Raw genomic sequence first — 22,573 nt, 5'->3', positions numbered from 1 at the left:
AAAATCCCCCTCGGTTGACTTTCTCGTCCCTAACCCTAATTATTTTGCATACTTTGACCTGCCATAACTCTGCATCCGTAGCTCCGTTTCGGGCGTGTAGCATATCAAAATGTTCGTCTCGACGAGTACATCATTTCATCTCATTGCATCATTTTCATTTGAGCTCATCTTGATGCCCGAAATGCTGTTGGAAGAGAGCTATGTGGTGAATTTGTCAGATCTGTTTCAGCAAATGGCATTTTGTCATTTTTGCCATGATTAATGTGTGCATGATATGATTCTGAGCTCTACATGTGTTTTGTTATATGCCATGCCATCTTTACAGGAGTGCTTGCCATGTATTTTTGTGATATTTGTGGTGACTAGCACAAGCTTGCAAAGTAGCGTAATCGGTAATGCTGATTTCAGGGACTTAGAATTTCACTAAGGCCTTGTCCTGATTTTGTTGTTATGCCATATGTTCATGTTGTTTCCTAGTGATCCGTGCCTCTTTTGAGGATGATCAGCAAGGATGTTTTGTTGACATTGTGGTGCTCTATCCATCCATGTCTTTGTTTGTATTTACGGAGCACCCTAGCTTGAGTCAATCGAGCTCTACTTTTGCTATATCGTGAATCCTGACAGATTGTTGACTTGTTAGCGATTTTGCCGAAGATGTTGCTATTGATCCGTGCATGCTATGATGTTGTTCTTGCCATGTCTAGCTTTTATGCCATGTATTCTTGATGGGTGTATGCTTAGTTTGTCATGCCATGCTCTTTAGTGAGTGCATCGAGCTCGTAAACATGCCTACTCGTTAACTGATTTGCATGCTCCAGTTTTTCACTAAGTCTGAGATCTGTTTATGTTTTTGCCATGTTCACATGCTTGTAATTGTATTTTCTGATCCCTTTGGCTCAAGGTCACTAAGGGATTTTTGTTAAGTGCTTTGAGTAGCTTCATGCCATGCCTTGCTTTGCCATGTTAAGTTCCTGTAGCATGTAGTTTTCATGCTCTAAAGTGTGCTTCCTGATGATAAATCCCAGACTTGTGTTAATTTCACTAAGTCTGAAACCTATTATCATTTGCACTTTTGCCATGCTTGTTTGAACCTGTTAATGGATGAATTAGCCGTAGCTCAGTGTTCATCTTTTGTCAAGCATCATGAGTGGATCCCTGCCATGTATTTTGTTGCCATGTTTGAGTGCTGTAGCATATTTATCTTGATGCATTTAGTTGGTCACTTGCTGAATATCGCAGACCGGTGCCATATTTGTTTTGCTTGCCATTTCACTAAGTCTGAAACCCGTTATCATTTGCACTTTTGCCATGCTTGTTTGAACCTGTTAATGGATGAATTAGCCGTAGCTCAGTGTTCATCTTTTGTCAAGCATCATGAGTGGATCCCTGCCATGTATTTTGTTGCCATGTTTGAGTGCTGTAGCATATTTATCTTGATGCATTTAGTTGGTCACTTGCTGAATATCGCAGACCGGTGCCATATTTGTTTTGCTTGCCATTTCCAAACCGTGCATCCGATTCCAGTGATCTTTATATCGATCTCGACCGAAATCACCTCACCTTTCCAGTGGCACTCTTGGATTTCCAAGTTGGGACCAGGTTCAATCATTCTTTGTCAAATCATGCATATGCATCACATCCCGCATCCCGCATATCATACCATGTTCGTGTGTTGGTTGTTTACTATGTTGTGTGCTTCTTTCTGGTGTTGCTTCTTCGGGTTGGTTCCGATAACGTCGCGTTTGTGAGGACCCGTTCGACTACATCCGTTTTTCTTTTTCATGGACTCGTTCTTCTTCCTTGCGGGTTTCATGCAAGATGACCATACCCTCGAAATCACTTCTATCTTTGCTTGCTAGTTGCTCGCTCTTTTGCTATGCCTATGCTGCGATACCTACCACTTGCTTATCATGCCTCCCATATTGTTGAACCAAGCCTCTAACCCACCTTGTCCTAGCAAAACCGTTGTTTGGCTATGTTACCGCTTTGCTCAGCCCCTCTTATAGCGTTGTTAGTTGCAGGTGAAGATTGAAGTTTGTTCCTTGTTGGAACATGGAGATGATGTTCCTTGTTGGAACATGTTTACTGGTTGGGATATCACAATATCTCTTATTTAATTAATGCATCTATATACTTGGTAAAGGGTGGAAGGCTCAGCCTTATGCCTGGTGTTTTGTTCCACTCTTACCGCCCTAGTTTCCGTCATGTCGGTGTTATGTTCCCGGATTTTGCGTTCCTTACGCGGTTGGGTTATAATGGGAACCCCTTGACAGTTCGCCTTGAATAAAACTCCTCCAGCAATGCCCAACCTTGGTTTTACCATTTTCCTCACCACCACCTACTTTTCCCTTGGGAGTCACTCTCTCTAGGGTCATCTTTATTTTAACCCCCCCGGACCAGTGCTCCTCTGAGTGTTGGTCCGAACTGAGCTGCCTGCGGGGCCACCTCGGGGAAACTTGAGGGTTGGTTTTACTCGTAGCTAGTCTCATCTGAGTGTGCCCTGAGAACGAGATATGTGCAGCTCCTATCGGGATTTGTCGGCACATTTGGACAGTGTTGCTGGACTTGTTTTACCATTGTCGAGGATGTCTTGTAACCGGGATTCCGAGTCTGATCGGGTCTTCCCGCTAGAAGGAATATCCTTCGTTGACCGTGAGAGCTTGTGATTGGCTAAGTTGGGACACCCCTGCAGGGTTTTGAACTTTCGAAAGCCGTGCCCGCGGTTATGGGCAGATGGGAATTTGTTAATGTACGGTTGTAGAAAACCTGAAGTTGAACTTAATTAAAATACATCAACCGCGTGTGTAACCGTGATGGTCTCTTTCCGGCGGAGTCCGGGAAGTGAATACGGTGTTGGAGTTATGCTTGACGTAGGTTGTTCTAGGATCACTTCTTGATCATAGTTTCTTGATCGTGCTTTGCCTTCTCCTCTCGCTCTCATTTGCGTATGTTAGCCACCATATATGCTAATCGCTTGTTGCAGCTCCACCTCATACCTTTACCTTACCCATAAGCTTAAATAGTTTTGATCGCGAGGGTGTGAGATTGCTGAGTCCCTGTGGCTCACAGATACTTCCAAAACCAGCTTGCAGGTGCCGATGAGACTATGCAGATGACGCAACCAAGCTTAAAGAGGAGCTCGATGAAGATCTTGTCCTTTGTGTTGTTTCGTTCTAGTTGATCAGTAGTGGAGCCCAGTTGGGGTCGATCGGGGATCTGTGTAGCATTTGGGGTAGTCTTCTTTTATTTTGGTTCCGTAGTCGGACCTCGGGGATCTGTGTAGCATTTGGGGTAGTCTTTTTTTATTTTGGTTCCGTAGTCGGACCTTGATTGTATCTGATTGATGTAATGTTTTATTCATGTAATTGTGTGAAGTGGCGATTGTAAGCCAACCATGTATCTCTTTCCCTTATGTATTATATGGGTTGTGTGAAGATTACCTCACTTGCGACATTGCTTTCAATGCGGTTATGCCTCTAAATCGCGCTTCGACATGTGGGAGATATAGCCGCATCGAAGACTTATATGCATGGTCTTGGTGAGCATATGTGTGCTATGTTGTTGGGTTTATGTGTGCACCCATGCTCCCTAGTCAACGTGCAAACCAACGGCTGACGAATGATGAAAATGAGGAAGTATTTTTATATTTTTAGTATTAGATATGTATGGGTAGAGATGCAAGTGTGATTCCCATCTTCACATGTCAAAATAAGGAAAATAGCATAGAGCCAAAAACAGATGACGTCAATAACATGCAAAATCCATTATGAAAATTTAAATTTCTTTCAGCACGAGTGTCCAAATCAAAATTTTATGTCATCACTGTGTATCTCATGACAAGATGTTCGAAATTAAGTCCCACACAAACATAGTTCGACAAATATTTACGGAAAAGAAACTCTGTATCATACAAATCAAGTTTATTTATATACTACAAACATAGAACGATATTTTGGAGCTCGGCCTTCATGGAGGCTGATTTTTTTGAAAAACTCAAAATTCATACTTTTCAGTTTTAAAAAAATCTGAAAAAATTGTACAAATATATAAGGATGTGATGTGTATGTGTGTAAAATTTCATAATGAAATACTTCGAGATGCGATATACGCAAAAAGAACAAATTCATGGACTTTTGGTAGTTGAAAAGTCGGAAATTTGTCCTTTTTGCACAACATTCATTTCAACGTATTTCGTTCTGAAAATTTACACATGTGTGTGTTATGCCTCCATGTATGTCCGTATTTTATTTCAGTTTTTTTTTTGAAATATAAAAACATGAATTTTATTGAACTTTGTTTTTTTCAAAAACCAGCCACCATGGAGGCCGAGTTCGAAAAGCAATTTTCGGTACAAACGAGACATGCTTTTCTACCACAACAATGAGCCAATCATTTGTCATATAACATATCAAAGATTAAAGGTTAAAAAAACATATCAAAGATTAAAGGTTAATTCCCCCACAAAAAAGGTTAAAGGTAAAGATAATCGAATTTATACTCCACTACTACCAGGCATCAGAAACCACGAAGACAGACGGAAAAAACAAGACAAATAACCGTCCAGTCTCTGCAAACCACATCACAAGTTGAGAGAGACAAACGGTTGCCTCCACATGGCACCCCCGGTAATCTCACCTCCGCGGTTCACAGCAGCTGAGCTACCCCCGCTATCTGGCTCGTCTTCCACCCGAACAGCTCATGATTTCCCCACTAAACCACACCAAAAACCGAGCCCCCTCCCACTTCCGCCCACTTGTCCACGAACCCCCAGCCATTAATTTCCACCGCCTCCACCTCTCCCCCGCTTCGGCGCTGCAGCAGCCATGGAGGAGGACTTCGAGCGCGCGGTGGAGGACGGCCTCAGGCTCTCCAAGCGGCTCGTCCTCCCGGGCGGCGCGGCCCCGCCGCGCCCGCACGCCGGGATGGACCGCTACGGCGCGCCGGACGCCGCGGCGGCGGCGTCGCTGCTGCCCGTGGCCCCCATGGCCTACGCGGTCGTCACGGACCCCGCCGCCGTCGACAGCCCCGACGTGCCCAGCTACCAGCCGCACGTCTACGGCCGCCTCAGCCCACCCGCGCTCATCCCGCTCCAGATGCGCGAGGTCGAGCTGCGGGTGGACTGCGCCGCCGGGTGCGCCACCGCCCAGGTCACCCTCGTCGCGCGCTGGTGGCTGCACTGCCTCACCCGCAGCCGCGACTGCGACTGCCGCCTCGTCGTGCCCATGGGCGAGGAGGTGACCCGATTCGAACCCTCCCCCCTCCCCTTTGCCATTTCGCCGTCGATTGGAATTTGCCGTTGCGCTTGATTTTGTTGCCGTCAGGCGCTGGAATGATTATGCCGATAAAGTTTGCGGTTATTCTCAGTTAATTTGGTTTTGCTTTAGGTGGTCGGGGCCCATGAATTTGGCTTTGCGCGTAAATCATTTGCGCTGGACCGCACATGGAGCCAGCCACTTGCAAATGCGTGTCATTATTCATTATAGTCATGCTTGCTGTTGCTGGACATTGGGGGTGCCGTTATAGACGGTTCCGTTTGGAGCTCCTTTGCTCTTGGACGTAGCTAGCTCTCTGCTGGCTGTGGGCTCCATCGTTGTTTACGAAGCAAGCGAGACCCATTCCTTGCTTACCAATCATGGAAATAAGCTTCATCAAGAAAGAAATATTCTGTTTGTAGTTTGTACACTTGTCTACTAATGCTTTAGTTTGCACAGTCAATACTATTTTTAGGAAGTGCATTGTTTTTTAACTTGTCATTTCCGTTCGTCCTAGTCAAATATCTTCCGGTGGCCCATACAGAACATTCCTTTCAGCTATTTTGGAGAAATGCAAGTTGAATGACATATTAAATAGTGCATTTGTATGGTCTATGGTCTTTGTTTTGTATGTTCATGTTTACGAAATGCTGTTAGGGTTCCATTGTTTTGGTTGCATTTGGGTGTAAGTTAGCAAATACTTTAGTCTAAGCTCAGAAGTGAGAGGCCGAGAGCAGTTCATGGAAGCTTGATTTCTATCTATTTTTCAGGTTTCTGTTATTTGATTTATTGAACTTAGGCACAAATAGGGCGTGACAGCATGCGCAACAGGCTTAATGCATGACTGTATTCTCCTGCGTCTCCTCTGTTTTGGACACCTGCCCACTAACATCTGTCCCACTTGACAACATGAAGTGCCCCAACCTTTCTGTTTCAGCCCGCATCCCATATCGGCTCTCAATTTTGCCTTATTTTTCCTTGGTCTATCTGATAATTTAGCTATTTTACTGAATACACGTTGATCAGACTGGTATTCTGGATTGTAATTCGGTTTAGGTATGCCCGTTACTGGCGCATCATTTGTATCTCAAACAACCATGGAACTTCAAGCATGCTCCGTTTCTGCTGCATATGAACATAAAAAATATGGCGGCTTAGATAAGAGCGTGGCGACAAGATATTAGGAAGCAGTCATGCTACATGTTTGATATTCCTAATCTGTTCCAGGTTACAGCAGAGGCTCTCCTAAAGAAATATTCACAAAAAACTATGTTCTTTATGAAGTCACATAGTACTGAATACATATTGAGATGTTGTCCATGCGGCCATGAATACAAGGGTGGAAATCACCTGGAAATATGTGCATAAACAGTGAGAAAAGAATAGCAGTTCAACAAGTCATGTTGAGCATTGCGAGTAGTCATCAAATCATGAGTAGTCATTGTAGCATTTGTGATAACCCTACCATGATGGGCAAATGCAATGCTTGAATTTGTTTGCTAATTTGAATTGAATAAATTGGTAAGAACACACATCTATAATGGTTATTGTTTACTAGAACACCTCGGTAACTGCATCACTTGTGTGTTGGTCATTGCTACTACGACCTATGTTTATTAACACCATACTAACTACATCACGACTACAGTGTAATATTAGTTGGAATAGCCAGATAACTACATCACCACGAAAGAGAACCTCTACTACTTCTCTAGTCAACATCGAATGCAAACAGTGCAAGTGATGTCAGTCATCACTGTATGCATTTTAAAAAGCAAACATACACTTGCTATTCTGTTTTATGTTGCAACATTTCTTAATGCATATGTGTATATATCCGGAATGCAGTTATTTTTTTGATTTACTGGTGATCTCAGTCTAAGAATAACAGTTTGGCTAACAGGGTTCAATTCTAGGCGCTGAGGTTACTGTTGGAAAAAAATCGTACAATACTCATGTAATTGATGTAGATGGTAACAGTCCTGTGAAGATTGTTAAAACTGAGAGTGGTGGTATTCTGAAGAGCCAGTTTTTTCAATTGACAATACCACAGGTACTTGTTTTGTAGTCATCAGTTTCCCAACTGCTAGCTTGTCAAGATTCAAGCTTTCAGCAGCCATATCTGCCTGTGCTAACTATTTTCTTTCATTCCGCCAAGGTTGTAGGAGGAGAAGACATCTTTGCCACAATTAGATGGTCACAGAAGTTGTTGTATGATAATGGACAGTTTTCTGTTGATATTCCGTTTCGGTTTCCACATTATGTGAACCCTTTACCTAAACTTTTCACAAAAAAGGAGAAAATTCAGTTAACTGTGAATAGTGGTGTGAGTAAAGAGGTTTTATTGCAGGGGACCAGCCATCCCTTGAAGGTAATCAACTTTTTTGTAAGCACCATTTGGTAATCTGTCTGATGTCATGGTTATCATGAGATGTTCTTGTGCATTTTCAGGAAAAAACCAGGCAGGGTGAGAAATTGTTTTTCTTGCATGAAGCTGTGGTTGAGAATTGGTCTATCAAAGATTTCACCTTTTCATATAGTGTAAGTTATTCTCCAGTAATCTATTTAATTGGTTAACTTTACCTTCTCTTCGGTACTTCTAAAATAATTTTGTGCTGATTATGTTCCACGGCCTTTCATATGTGAATATTGAAAGCAATATGTGTGCTATGTGTTCAAATATGAATTTATGAATATGTTATGCACATACAGTACATGGCCCATCCAGCAGCGAGTTAGGGAGATGATCCCCTTGATCTCTGAGTTACAAAGTTTATCAATTAAATTAGGAATATATTTTTTAGCTTGGGACTCAAACCAATTGGAGATAATATCTGTGATTTGTTACTTTTGGATTGTTAGACCTCTATGTAAAGAGAACCCCCTATGAGGAGTAAAGCAAGCAAGATCTAGAAGAACAGTTCTTCTATCGTGCATCCAGGGGCGAGAGCCTCTTCCATTCTTCCTAACCCTAGTACACGACATAATAATACCTTAATATTAGTAGTTTAGTCATTAGCATGCTACAAGAATGCAACGAATGAAAACATTGTACCAAACAAATACAGGGAGTGGGCCACATCACTGCCACATCAGTAGACGAGACTGCACGGTGCTATCTTCTCTGAGTGCGGTCCGATGAGACTCCTGCCAATGAGTGTGGGCCCTCTCCCTTTACTGATTTGTTTGAGGTCCCAAATCATACAGATTCAGATTTTAGGGTTGAAGGACAAACCTTTTTCAATAAACACTTTATTTAATTAATAACTTTTGTTAACATGGTGACTACAGCGTTTACTGCATGGTTACCATTGAGATCAGTGTCATTACCTAATGCATCGTTCATGTCTGTAGGTTTACTCAGGTGATGTGTCCGGTGGAGTGCTTGTGCAGCGCTCAACATTACGTGACTATGATGACAGAGACATTTTCAGCATTTTTCTCTTACCTGGAAATAACCAGAACAGGAAGGTAGTTCCTTTTACTTATTGTCTTGTTATCTCGACACTAGTAACTAAACTATGTCAGTGTGGAAATCACTTGATGCTTGAAGATAACTTTAGTGAATTTTTTTTTACTTAGAAGTTTGTAACTCACTGAAAGTATTTAAGGTACTTAACTAAGTTTTTCGTGAGTCGTGTTCATTCTGTTTTTCATGTTGACATTTCTTTAGCCCTACTTTCTGTGTGGAAAATTTACCAATCTAATTCAACATGACACATTATTTTTTATCTGCTTTTGTGCTTCGTAAAATATTTCTGTGAATGGATATTTATCTCATTCAAGTTATGTGATAGATCTTCAGAAAGGCAGTTGTGTTTATTGTTGATACAAGTGGAAGCATGCAAGGAAAGCCTATTGAGAATGTTAAGAATGCCATCTCAACTGCTGTCTCCGAGCTTGAGGAAGGAGATTACTTCAACATAGTAACATTTAATGATGAACTTCATTCATTCTCATCCTGTTTGGAGAAAGTAAATGGCAAAACAACAGAGAATGCAATAAACTGGATGAACTCAAATTTCGTCGCCCAGGGTGGCACTGACATCATGCATCCTTTGACCGAGGTACAATATTTGGAAGACTATACCAGTTCACATTTATATATGATTGATGCCACTTTCAGTGCTCACATTACCTCTTGTGCTGTAAGGCATTGGCGTTGCTGTCAGACTCTCATGGCGCACTTCCACAAATCTTTCTTGTGACCGATGGTTCAGTTGAGGATGAACGGAATATCTGTCACACTGTGAAAACTCAGCTCACAAACAAAGGATCTATTTCCCCTCGGATTTCCACTTTTGGACTAGGTAATAGCAAATATGATTTTTCTTATTTACGACTTAACATATTGCTCTAAGATATACTGGAAGGAAATAACTGTTTGATTTTGTGGTCGTGTATCATGTCTAAGGTGTTATCCCTCCATACAACACATACAACTTTACCAATTATAAAATATCTCTCCATCCCAAAATGTAAGTCCTATTTGTTTTGTCCCAAGTCAAACATTTTATGTTTGACAAAGTTTATAAGAATAAATATTGGTATCTATAATACCAAATAAATATACTATGAACATATATTGGTATTGGTTTTGTTTTGTAGATGTTGATTTTTTAATATAAACTTGGTCAATCTTAAGCAAGTTTGACTTAGGGCAAAACAAGTAGGACACACTTTTTTTTCCATGAACATGCAAAAAACTTTGCGTATCATTTCATTAACACCCAAAAAAGCTACAGCAAGGTACTCAAATGAGTCCGGACACCCAAAACAACACACACCCAAGTACTATCCTGGGATCAGATTGAGCAATCCCAGGGCACCCGCACGAGACCAGGCCCGGCACTCATCTTGAATGACATGTAGGAGGCGACGAACGTCAGGGGTTGCACCATTGAAAGTTATTCATTCCCATGTTGAAAATACATCTAACTTCATTCTCTCACGTATCCATTCTTATGTGTAAATCCTTTTGGATTATTCAAATTTCTTCAGTAAAGAGGGATGATATTGGAGACATCAATATTTTATTTTACTTGTATGATTGCCAATTTTTTTTACCTGGAATAGTTTTTTATTATTTGTACTTACCCTTTGAAACAATATTAGGTTCGTACTGTAACCACTATTTCTTGCGGATGTTGGCATCAATTGGCAAGGGGCATTACGATGCTGCGTTTGATACAGGTATGAACAAATTGCCGCCTTAATCCTCGAACCAGGCAGTGTTTTGTTCTACGCACTACTGAAACTCAAAACTCTGCATTATGCTCTAATGATCCAACTTTGGTAAGTTCCGGCTAGGACAATCTTATGGATTTCAGCTCTAGCCTACCCCAACTTGTTTGGGACTACAGGTTCTGTTGTTGTTCCCAACTTAGGTTTTTGGTTTATAATCTGTGTACACTGTGATTCTCGCAAAAAAAAAAACTGTGTACATTGTGATTCCTCTCCTTGTACACATTCTTACTTTGTTAATAAGATCATTTTCATTAGGGCCTTCACCATTGTTTCTAGTCAAACCAAAAAACTTGACGTGCATATTGATTGTACAAACTTGTTAGAATTCATGCTGAGTAGAGACTAGAATTTGATGAGATGATTTAAAGGTGTATGGAATCATTTTGTTCCTGTTCAGTTTTGCACTCAACAGCATGTTGCATTATGGAATCATATGATTTAGTAAGATGGCAGATTAGTTCTATGGCTTATTATAAGACACAAGTTTTGATTTATTTGTTTTTTTCTATTTCATCCAGCATCTCTGAAGTGCAGTAAACTTAATTGTTTATAAGTGTCTTGGCTGTACTAGAATTTGCAGGATTTTTTCCAAAGTCCAATGATATACTTTGCAAAACTGAAGTTCTTCATTCTGATTTTTGACACCAGAATCAATTGAGGGTCGAATACTTCAATGGTTCCAGAAAGCTTCATCCACAATCGTGGCAGACATTTCAATTGATGTCACAAAGCATACCCAAGAATTTGAAGTGAGTTCTATCTCAGCAAACCTGTCAGGCTGTCACCTTTTAGCCATGTCACGAAAAAGCAACATGTGACAGTCATTTATTATTAAACACTTTGTAGTAAGTTGTGTGTTAGGAGCTAGGGTTCTGCCGGTTCTAGGGTGGAGATTGTAGGGGAAAGATGGAGGAAGACGAGGTCGAGGGCGCGGCAGCCGGTGGCTGGGCGCCGTCCTTGCGTGGTGGAGAAGAGGCGGCGGCGGCGCAAGAGGCGGCTAGGGTTAGGTCTCCCGGCTCCCTAAGGGAAGCCGAGCAAATACTGATTGCTTCTTGCTTGATTAGATTGATACATCTCCTCTCCTTATATAGAGAGGTTTACTTGACTCCTAAGCAAACGACCCTGATAACGATAAGATAATTGGGCTAAGCCCCTAATAACGATGAGATAACTTGGGCCACAGCCCACTGGGCTAAGCCCCTAATATGCCGGTCATAACACTTCTCCCCGCCTGCACAAACAGCTCGTCCTCGAGCTGTAAGGCGGGGAAGTGCTTGCTGAACTCCTCGAGGTGGTCAACCAGCGTCAAACACCTCCGCGACAGCTGGGGCAGCCAGGTCGCCGAGCCCGGCAGTGACGACGTCCTCCTCAATGTAGTCTGCAGCCTCCAGGTAGAAGAGTCGGGGGCAGACGTGGCCGGGCATGTAGGTCTCGTCGCAGTTGAAGCACAACCCTTGGCGGCGACGCTCGAGTAGCTCGGTCGAGGTGAGCCGCGGTCGCGGCAAGGGGTGTCGTGGAAGCCTGAGCAGGCCAACCCTGCGCGGGAACATCCGACCAGGGTGGCGGCCCGGGATGGTGATGCCTGCTGGATGGCCACCGCGCGGCGCTCGAACGCGCGGGCGTAGTACATGGCCGTCTGGAGGTCCTGGGGTCCTTGCAGCTCGACGTCCACGCGGATATGATCTGGTAGACCGCCGACGAAGAGTTCGGCTCGCTGGTGAGTCGTCACGTCGGACGCGTGGCACGCCAGGGCCTAAAAGCGGTCGGTGTAGTCCTGCACCGTCGAGGTGAAGGGAGGGCGGCCCAACTCCGCCAGCCGGCTCCCACGTATCGGTAGTCCGAATCGAAGGAGGCAGAACTCACGAAAACGCTCCCATGGGGGCATGCTGCCCTCGTCCTGCTCGAGGGTGTAGTACCACGTCTGTGCGGCGCCGTGGAGGTGATAAGAGGCGAGCCAGGTGCGGTCCAACGCGAGCGTCCGTTGCCCCCGGAAGAACTGCTCGCACTGGTTGAGCCAGTTGAGGGGGTCCTCGGCGCCGTCGTAGGTGGCGAAGGCGAGCTTGGCGAAGCGCAGCGGTGTCTGAGCATGACCGCCGTGAGTGTACGGCTCGGCGGTACGGAGCAGCGAAGAGGATGGCGTTGGTCCGGTGTGCACAGGTGGTCCACAGGAAAGCGGTGGCCCGTCGAAGCCAGCATGGAAACCCGCGGAGGCGGAGGGCCCGTCGTACGGCAGGGAGGGCGCCGGCTGGTCCGCGGCCATGGTGTAGACTGGCGGCGGTGACGTCCCGGCCAACCAAGCCGGAAGATGGGACGGCGAGGGCGGGAACCGCACTTGCTGAATCGGCATGCCCGCCGGCACGGTTGTAGTCAGCCCGGTGCTGGGCGGCGGAGGCGCCGGCAGCGGCAGCTGCTGCTGCCTGGAAACGGCGGGCGCGGCGATGGCTGTGGCCGGCCATTGTGGCCAGATCGGGGCGGTGGCGGGGGCTGGCTGTAGCTGCAGCGAGGGCTGCGGCGGCCCGACCAGCGTCGCGGTGGCCCCGGGGTGCGGCGGCTGCCAGGGCGGTGGCGGCGAGGACCCGGGTGGCGTGGGTGACGCGACGAGGGCTGGCGCCGGCCACTGCGGCCATTGGGGCGCGGCGGAGGGCGGCGGCTGAAGCGGCCAGTGGTGGTGTAGAGGCCCAGTCGGCGCCGCGGGTGCCGAATACCATGGCAGGGCGGCTGGCTCGGTCGCGGCGGCCGGCGGCCCGTAGGGGCCGACTACGTATAGCCGTATCCCCTGGACGACGGTGACGAGATCGTTGAGGACCCCGGTGATCTCCGCCGGGGAGTAGACGGCGGCCGGTGGTGCCGTGGAGGGCGCCGTCATCTGGGTGGTGGCGGCGCCGGAGGATGCGACCAGCGGCGTGGACGGGGAGGGCAGCGGCGTGGACGGGGAGGGCAGAGGCGCGGTGGAGAAGGCCAGCGGCGTGGTGGTGACGGTCGGCAGCGGAAGCGACGGGATGGGCGGCGGCGAAGACATGATCGGAACTGAGCTACCTGATACCAAGGTGTTAGGAGCTAGGGTTCTGCCGGTTCTAGGGCGGAGATTGTAGGGGAAAGATGGAGGAAGACGAGGTCGAGGGTGCGGCGGCCGGCGGCTGGGCGCCGTCCTTGCGTGGTGGAGAAGAGGCAGCGGCGGCGCAAGAGGCGGCTAGGGTTAGGTCTCCCGGCTCCCTAAGGGATGCCAAGCAAATACTGATTGCTTCTTGCTTGATTAGATTGATACATCTCCTCCTTATATAGAGAGGTTTACTTGACTCCTAAGCAAACGACCCTAATAACGATAAGATAATTGGGCTAAGCCCCTAATAACGATGAGATAACTTGGGCCACAGCCCACTGGGCTAAGCCCCTAATATGCCGGTCATAACATTGTGTGTAAATGCTGAGTGGAGGGAGATAGGGAGAGTGAGGGGGCATAAAGTGGTTCTGTGTTTTGGGGTATTCAGTTGACTGCTCATTTTGGGAGCACTCAACAGCATGCTGCATCTTTAATTTTATGAAATAAATGCCCTCCTGCATTTGCTCGTTTTCTTCTGATATAAAGGTGTGGATAGTTGGTATTTGATACTTAAGACCATCTAACTTTCTTTCTTCATATAAGCATAGCTGGATTATCCATGTCTCTTAATTGAATCTTTTCCCCATTCAGGTGGATTGTGAATATATTCCTGACATTTCAGCAAAATATCCATTATTTGTTTCGGGAAGATTCCGAGGTGAACTGCCGGAAACTCTTTATGCTGAGGGCTATTTGTCTGACATGAGTAAGATATCGATTGAATTGAAGGTCCAACATATAAAGGACATACCTCTTGACAAAGTAAGTTTTTCACACTTTATTCTAATTCTATTCAAAGGCACTCTGCAGTTACTTATGTCTTCATAGACCTAATTTTGGTTGTGGATGATGTGTTTTTTTTGGGATATTGTAACAATTCAACTTTCGCCAGTCATCAAAATACAAGGTAGCTGAGGAACTTCAGCAGTTCTTTTTTGCGAACAAGAAACCCCGGTAGTTACTTGCATATGCAATCTAAAGCATCTGTTGACCCCAACCGGCAGTTATAATAACCAGATATCACTTCAGCTTACCAAAATGGTAAAATTTGTCTGGACCATCTCTGGAAGTATTTACTGACCATGGATTTTTTGAAAGGATTTACTGTCCATGGAGTGAATGGCATGGCAATGAATTAAATAAAATATGTCACCCTTCACTTTGTGCACCAAGACCATTGTTTATCCTCGCAGTGACCAGACACAAGGAGAGGGCGACAAATAGCATTGTTTTTAAACTGATGACTGGTCCCTTATTATTCACCTAGCCAGTTTTGCCAAACCGACTCGGCTAGCAGATGAAGTCAAAGTGACTTGTCGGCTGGTTTACCAGCTAGCTCCGAGCCTCCGACTAGTAGTCGAGTTGTAGTTAGAAGCCCCAAAATATATGTCCGACTAGGCAACACTATGTGACTTGAAACCTCCTGCTGGCCTGAACTCCCTGACTATTAGGCAATAACAGTCGGTCGACTAGTCTAAGTCAGCACCTGCCTGCCAACTGAATACCTCGACTAGCTGTGACTAGTTACGACTATCCAGTACTGCGAGTCTGCGACTAGTCTATGAGTTGGTATCCTGGAGACACGGTTTGACTCGTCGACTCGTAATCCTTGTAGCATTGGCTGGTGGTTGACTAGTCACTTAGCCAGTTGGGTGGTGCCTTGGCTCGACTGGTCTGACTTGAAAATGTTAGTTGCATATAAGAATTTAGAACCATTGTTGTCGTAACAGATTACAGAGCCGTTGAGCTCAACATGTGCTCTAAGTGTGCGTCGAATAGTAAGCTTGTGGAATTGTTGTTGAGGGTAGTAACTGGGAAATATTATGTGAAAGATTACTCAAAATTTTATAGTCCATTTTATTTTCAAATTTCAGGTGTTGGCAAAGCAACAGATGGACCTTCTAACAGCAAAAGCATGGCTTTCTGAAAACAAGCAACTGGAGCAAATGGTAACGTATATTCTGGGCTAATACCTCTCATCACATCTGTTTCTGGGCTTCAAATTCTTAAATTAAGCCCTGCCTGTTAGTGTTAGGTATTAACTTGATATGACAATGTTCAAGTGGTTACTTTAAGGGCACTCCACTCCACTGAACTCGATGTCAAGATTAGAGAATAAATTATAGCAAAATATGAGACGATGACTAAACACAAGACATGGTTATCGTGTACTTGTATTGTTGTGGCGTTATTAGCACAATTAGAGTCCAGTTTGGTTACTACAGCAGTGTAGCCGGATTAAAGAAATAGGGATATGTGAGTCAGTTGTGTCAGAGTCGAAGCAGAGCCCTAGTGCTAGTTGAGCACTACAAGTCCTAAGTGCATCTATATCCTTCCCCTAAAAATTGTCGCCAGAATCTCGCCAGAGGTCGGCAAGGAAGACGAGAAATCGAAGAGAATTTACTGAGATTGGGAGTTTTCTGCCTAAATTTGAGCAGGCCGGGGTGGGTTTGGGGTTAAAAGCTAGTCTACTTCAGGAAGGTATTTTGAATTGAGAAGTGGGTGAACTGGGTGCATGTAGGAAAGCAAGATGAATTCAAAGCAGCTCTATGTAAGGCGCGGCATACTCTTGCATATTCTAGGACATCAAGCTTTCTTTTCTCTGCGGAAGTCATTTCGTTCTTTTTACTGCAATCAAAGTTTAATATCTCCTTGCTTGAGATTATCTTTTGTGATGTGCCCGGAAGCTTAAAGTTGGAATATTCACCTTAATGAATAACATTGTTTCTAATTTAAAAAAAAATTGCGAATGTCCTAAAATCTGCTCCAGTGCTCACATTATTTGAATAAACAGGTGGCAAAAATGAGCATGCAAAATGGCATTCCTTCGGAGTACACACGGACGGTCCTACTTCAAACCATCATGGAAAAAATAGATCCAGCACAACAGGTAATCATATTGTCCCAACAGATTCATCCTTCTTTATTATGTCTCGGTTGATATTGCCAACTCAGAACAATCAAAGATTAAATTCGATCTAGAAAACAAACGGAGCAGGTCTCGCTTAGAACTCAGTATACTGCATTGCCTATTAACGTAATTCTTCAGACATTCTAGTGTCTTCAAAGAAAGTTCAGAGAATGTATGATCAAGCTTGCTGCTGCACTTGTGCAGGGAAAACGGAAACCAAAGAAACCAGAGGAGCCTTCAGCGACGCCGCTGCAGGGCCTGACACTCGGCTTCGGCAACGTGCCGGCGACGACGGAGAACCTAACCTCGGGGTTCGGGGACATGAGGGCGCCGGATAAATTCGAGATGTTCGGGAAGGCGGTCGGCGGCTGCTGCGGCCGCGTGGCGGACAGCTGCTGCTGCTGCATGTGCTTCATCAACTGCTGCAGCAAGATGAACGACCGGTGCGCCATCGTGCTGGTGCAGATGTGCGCCGCCCTCTCCTTCCTCGGCTGCTTCGAGTGCTGCACGGAGCTGTGCTGCGGCGGGGGCGGGTCGGATTGACGACGGCCCGAGGAAAGGCGTGGTGTGTTGTACAGTAAAGTGTGCATAGTGTTGCTGTATAGGATGCGCATCACGTATATTTATTGTTGTATTTATGTACTGCTTGATTGTGAGGCCTCTCTTGTCAATATCGGCCGGTAATAAACCGTCTGGTGCACTGGCGATGTAAAGCGAGCTAAGTGAAATTAAACGAAGATAAATGACTACTAGTCCCATGAGAACATTTTTTTTCTCTGAAATGCACAAGAACAGTTTTTTTTAGGGAAAGCCTTCAAGGCATCTTATTGAACTTCAATTAGGTTAACATCATTTGCAACAGCATCTAAAATGAAAATACGCGGATCCACTTACCACGCAGAGGTCCCTCCGCCCCACTAGCTAACAAATGAGCAACCTTATTGCTTTTCCTAGGGACAGTGAACAAAAGAAATACTCAAAAAATGCATGTTAAAAAGCTGCATTCTTCAGACTTCATAGATAGCAGCAGCTGGACCAACGGAATTACCCTCATTCTGCATGATCTGAATAACTTCATGTAATTACAATCCACTATGACCTTTGTTGCATCCCGAATTTCCTGCTAGCATGAGTCCATCCTGGAATGATCGAGCCTCGGCTGTTGCAGCATCCGCAACATAGTTGATAACGCAGGAACTAGCAGAGATAAATCTGCCTTGATCATCCAGAATCACCGCGCCCGTGCCATCCGAGCCTTCATCAACAGAAAACGAAGCATCTACGTTTAACTTCACAAAACCTTCAGTAGGCTGCTCCCAGCCATGTCTTCGGACTTTCCTGCTGGGCTTCGCTGCTCTCTTACATAATTCAGGACGGCCGATGCAATGCCTTGAGCTGGGCGCGTGGGGGTTTGAACGTGTTCCCCTCTCACGATGCGCCGCCGCTCCCACCACATGTACCAGCAGGCCGTCGCCACGAGCTCCTTGAGTTAACCTGCATTTCTTTTTCTTTGCGGGTCGAGTTAACCTGCATTTCTTTTTCTTTGCGGGTCGAGTTAACCTGCATTTAACCTCCTTTTGCCCAACTGAGGCGCACGAGACGTTTCGGTCTCTTGTGATATCTCAGGCGACTACTGTTTTGCTGGGCTGTCCAACGTCCTCCTTCCGGCTTCCCCGCTCTGCGGTAGTCTTCGTGGTGTGTCCACCAACTCGCGTAGAGCATCTCTAACAGATCTCGTAATAGAGATCTCGTAAATTGGGTCATTCGATATAATAGCCGCCGGTTTGCGGGATGTAGACTGTAAACCCGTCTCGAACGGATCCTTCAAATCCGGCCGTCCTAATTGTTTGTGGGATCCTGAATCCATGAGCCCATTTCCTTCATATCTATGGGATTTCACCTGATTTTGCCAGCGTCCATTTCCGTTGGCACGAATCCACGTCCGTCGGCTTTAGTACGCGCCTCCACTCCCCGTCGCTGCCACCGCCGCACATCCCCGCCCCTTGTTGCTGCCGCCCACTGCCCCGCGCCGCCCGAAAGCTCCGCCGCCCCGTGCCGCATCCATTCCACCTAGTTTCGGCAGCAGGGTGCCCATTTGTGTCCATGGCTGGAGGACGCCGCCGGCGCCATGGGTCCGCTCCAGAGCTTGGCGCGTGGGCTTGTAGCTTGCGGATCCGGTTGGTTCCGGTGCCTGTGAGCGGCACGCGTCGGAGGAAGAGGACCGCACGGCTTTGCTTCGGCCGGTGAAGAGAAGAAAGGGGCGGCGCGTGTAAAACATATGATTTGGGAACTGCTCGACACCCTAAACCGGGGTGTGGCTATCTCATTATATAGAGGTATCCAAGGGGTACAATACAACGTTACAGTATATTACAGAGGCTACGTATATACAGTCTAACACCATCCCTCAATCTTCACTATGGCCTGAAGTACAAAGCAAGTTAAGATTGCGCCTACAACCTACAAACTGTGGTTGTGGAAGAGGCTTGGTGAAGATGTCAGCAAGTTGATCCTTTGACGAGATGAACTTGATACAAAATAGTTTCTGTGTAACACGTTCCCGAACAAAGTGATAATCCACCTCAATGTGTTTTGTCCGAGCATGAAACACCGGATTAGAAGAGAGATATGTAGCATCGATGTTGTCACACCACAGAACCGGGGGATGAGCTTGAGGGACACGCAACTCTCTCAATAGAGACTGTACCCATATAATCTCAGCAGTCGCATCAGCAACAGCTTTGTACTCAGCCTCAGTACTACTGCGAGACACTGTTGCTTGCTTACGAGCATTTCAGGTGATCAAGTTAGGACCGAGGAATACCGCATAACCCCCCGTGGATCGCCTGTCATCAGGACTACCAGCCCAATCTGCATCAGAAAAAGTTGAGAGCTCATACGAAGGTGTAGGCTGAAGAAGCAAACCATAGGAAGCAGTAAGACTGACATAGCGCAAAACACGCTTCACAGCTGACCAATGAGACGTCCTGGGTGCATGCAGAAATTGACACACACGGTTGACTGTGTAGGAGATATCAGGCCTGGTAATAGTAAGGTATTGCAGACCATCAACAAGGCTGCGATACTCAATAGCATCATCAGATGAGAGAGAGTCACCATCAAGAGCAGACAACCGATCAGTGGCGGACATCGGAGTGATAGCATGTTTGCATTTGAGCATTCCAGCATGGCACAACAAGTCCAAGGAGTACTTTTTCTGAGTGAGAGTCAACCCAGCGGAGGACCGTGAAACCTCAAGACCAAGGAAAAAGTGTAGAGCACCTAAATCCTTGATAGCAAAATCATCACGGAGGGCAATAACAAGACGATCAGCAACAGCACCAGAGGAACTGATGAGAATGATGTCATCAACATAAACCAAGAGATACATCGTAACCTCAGGGCGCTGTAGGAGAAACAGCGACGTATCAGCAATGGAGGGAGTAAACCCAAGAGCCCGAAGAACATATCCAAGGCGCGCATGCCATGCACGAGGAGCCTGTTTGAGTCCATACAATGCCTTAACCAGACGACAGAGATGATGATGGCGTGCCGGATCAACAAAACCAGGCGGCTAACGCATATAAACCTCCTCCTCCAGAATTCCATGTAAGAAAGCGTTCTGCACATCGAGCTGACGAAGAAACCATCCACGAGTAACTGCAAGAGACAGTAGTAATCGAATGGTAGTAGGCTTGATGACTGGAGTGAACGTGTCTTCATAATCAAGACCATACCTCTATTTGAAGTCCTTGGCAACTAGCCTTGCCTTGTAGCGTTCAATTGAGCCATCAGCATGTCTCTTGACTTTAAAGACCCACTTGGAATCAATGACGTTGACACCAGATACTGGAGGAACAAGACGCCAAGTGTCATTCTTTTGTAGAGCCTGAAACTCTTGTTCCATTGCAGCACGCCAGTGAGGAATACTCAGTGCAGCCTGACAGTGACGAGGCTCTGCAGTGGGATCGGCAGCAGTGTGAGCCATGCACGCAGCAAGCCATGCAACCGTCCCATCCGTGCGTTCCTTCGGACAAAAAACACCGGATTGGCTCCGTGTTCGAGGCCAAAGAGTGACAGCAGACTGTACTGGCAAAGTCGGTGCAGCAGATGACGTTGACGAGGCCGGCACAGAACCAGGCGAGTCGAGCTCAAGAGAGACCGAGTCAGAGCTGGTCGGCGACCCGGGCGCCAGAATAGGACTGGCCGGGGTAGGTGACTGCACCTCCGGGCCAGTGGAGGCAGCAGCCGGCCCAGGCGAGAGGCCCGTCAAAACAGGGGAGGCCGGCACCGGGTCGGGCGGGGCTGCAACCAGTGGACCAGGCGAGTCCAGCTGGGAGCCACGCGAGCCAGGCGAGGCTGGCGCTGACGAGGCCAGCATCGGGCCGGGTGGGGCCAGCATGGAGCCGGGCGGGACCGACGCCCGCGGAGAAGCCTCCACAGGTAAAGCGGGGACGGGTTGGCGGGTGCCACCCAACATGCATGACACATGCACGTCCCGATCAGGAGACTCCTCCGTGACCTGTTCATCAAGAAGCTCAAGCCGAGCGCCGCATCCAATACCTGCAGCATGATTAGGAAGCAACGCAGGGGCATATGCAACATCCACAAATTGATCAGGCGAAGGTATAGACATGGGCACCGGTGATGTAGAAGTGGTAGAGTTAGTCGGAAGTGCACGAAAAGGGAATACATTTTCATCAAACACAACGTCACGAGATATAGACGCGATTGGTAGGAACATGTAAGCACTTGTATCCTTTGTGAAGAGAACTATACCCGAGAAAAACACACTCCTTAGACCGAAACTCTAGCTTACGCTTATTATATGGACGCAGGTGAGGCCAACATCCGCACCCGAACACTTTGAAGAATGTGTAGTCTGGAATCTCATTGAGCAAGAGTTCGAGCGGGGTTTGCATTTTCAGAAGTCTTGAGGGAAGCCTATTTATGAGAAAACAAGCTGTGGAGAAAGCATCACTCCAGAACCGAAACGGGACGAATGCATGAGCTAGCAAGGTTAGGCTAGTTTCAACAAGATGACGATGCTTACGATCGGCAGTTCCATTCTGCTGATGTGTATGAGGACATGACACGCGATGCGAAATCCCAAGTATGTTAAAAAACGAGTTGAGGTTGTGGTATTCACCCCCAGTCGGATTGAACATGGATGAATTTCTGCTTAAGAAGACGCTCAACATGTGCTTGAAACTGAATAAAGACATCGAACACATCAGACTTGCGCTTAATAAGATATAGCCAAGTAAACCAACTATAAGCATCAATAAAACTGACATAATAATTGTGCCCACTAACGGATGTCTGGGCATGACCCCATACATCGGAAAACACAAGCTCAAGAGGATGTTTCACAACATGACTAGACTCTGAAAAAGGAAGCTGATGACTCTTGCCCTGCTGACAGGCATCACAGATAGTTTCAGCAGTTTTATTGGACACAACTGGTAGTTCATGACGATGCAATACATGTCGAACTATGGGAGCCGCCGGATGACCAAGGCACGCATGCCAGTGCATAGGCGACACACGAACACCACTGAACGCCCGGGGAGAAGACGGCAGGGAAGATGGGCGCGGTGCATCAAGTGCATACATGCCATGGCGAAGACGACCGCTAAGCAGAATGGTCCTCGTGTCCCGATCCTTGATAAAGAAACGAAAAGGGTGAAACTCAACAAGGACATTATTATCACGAGTAAGTTGAGGAATGGACAACAAACTACGTGTAGCAGAGGGAACTCGGAGGACATTAGAAAGATGCAACGTGGGAAAATTGTATGCAAGGAGAGAGGCCTGACCAACATGGGAGATGCGCATACCTGCTCCACTAGCGGTGTGCACCTGATCATGACGACGATATGTCTCCTGAGTAGAGAGCTTGCCCATCTCGCCGGTGAGGTGGTTGGTAGCTCCAGTGTCCATGTACCACGCAGGATCGATGGAGTAAGACGGAGTGCGGCCATGATCATGACTCGTCACCACGGCGGTAGCCTGCTTGTCATTCCCCTTGCCATTGTTACCGAGGCCCAGAAAGTCTTGCTT

The 22,573-nt window shown here is 46.5% G+C and overlaps 1 protein-coding gene and 1 pseudogene across 1 annotated transcript; one reads left to right on the top strand and one right to left on the bottom strand.

Annotated features, from left to right (window-relative positions):
- Nucleotides 1–4,707: 4,707 nt before the first annotated feature.
- Nucleotides 4,708–17,276, top strand: LOC125507882 (uncharacterized). The gene is made up of 13 exons (XM_048672407.2): nt 4,708–5,234; nt 7,156–7,305; nt 7,411–7,623; nt 7,704–7,793; nt 8,607–8,723; nt 9,050–9,319; nt 9,406–9,562; nt 10,368–10,445; nt 11,148–11,248; nt 14,191–14,361; nt 15,474–15,548; nt 16,394–16,489; nt 16,715–17,276. The coding sequence occupies exons 1-13, from the start codon at nt 4,824–4,826 to the stop codon at nt 17,051–17,053; spliced, it is 2,268 nt and encodes a 755-aa protein (XP_048528364.2). The 5' UTR covers nt 4,708–4,823; the 3' UTR covers nt 17,054–17,276.
- Nucleotides 11,692–13,712, bottom strand: LOC147968042 (uncharacterized; annotated as a pseudogene).
- Nucleotides 17,277–22,573: the final 5,297 nt, after the last annotated feature.

The sequence above is a fragment of the Triticum urartu genome, chromosome 5A (assembly GCF_056163025.1).
Source record: "Triticum urartu cultivar PI428250 chromosome 5A, HENAU_Tu73, whole genome shotgun sequence".
In the NCBI taxonomy this organism is placed as follows: domain Eukaryota; kingdom Viridiplantae; phylum Streptophyta; class Magnoliopsida; order Poales; family Poaceae; genus Triticum; species Triticum urartu.
The sequence above is the reverse complement of the archived record's forward strand: the minus strand, read 5'-3'. Positions and strand labels throughout refer to the sequence as shown.

What these genes read in the sequence shown, in the direction of transcription:
- LOC125507882 (XM_048672407.2), top strand. Translation starts at nt 4,824, where the DNA reads ATGGAGGAGGACTTCGAGCGCGCGGTGGAGGACGGCCTCAGGCTCTCC. An exon ending in TCATGCATCCTTTGACCGAG is followed by an intron (nt 9,320 to 9,405) that starts GTACAATATTTG and finishes TTGTGCTGTAAG; the next exon opens with GCATTGGCGTTGCTGTCAGA. An exon ending in AGGACATACCTCTTGACAAA is followed by an intron (nt 14,362 to 15,473) that starts GTAAGTTTTTCA and finishes TTCAAATTTCAG; the next exon opens with GTGTTGGCAAAGCAACAGAT.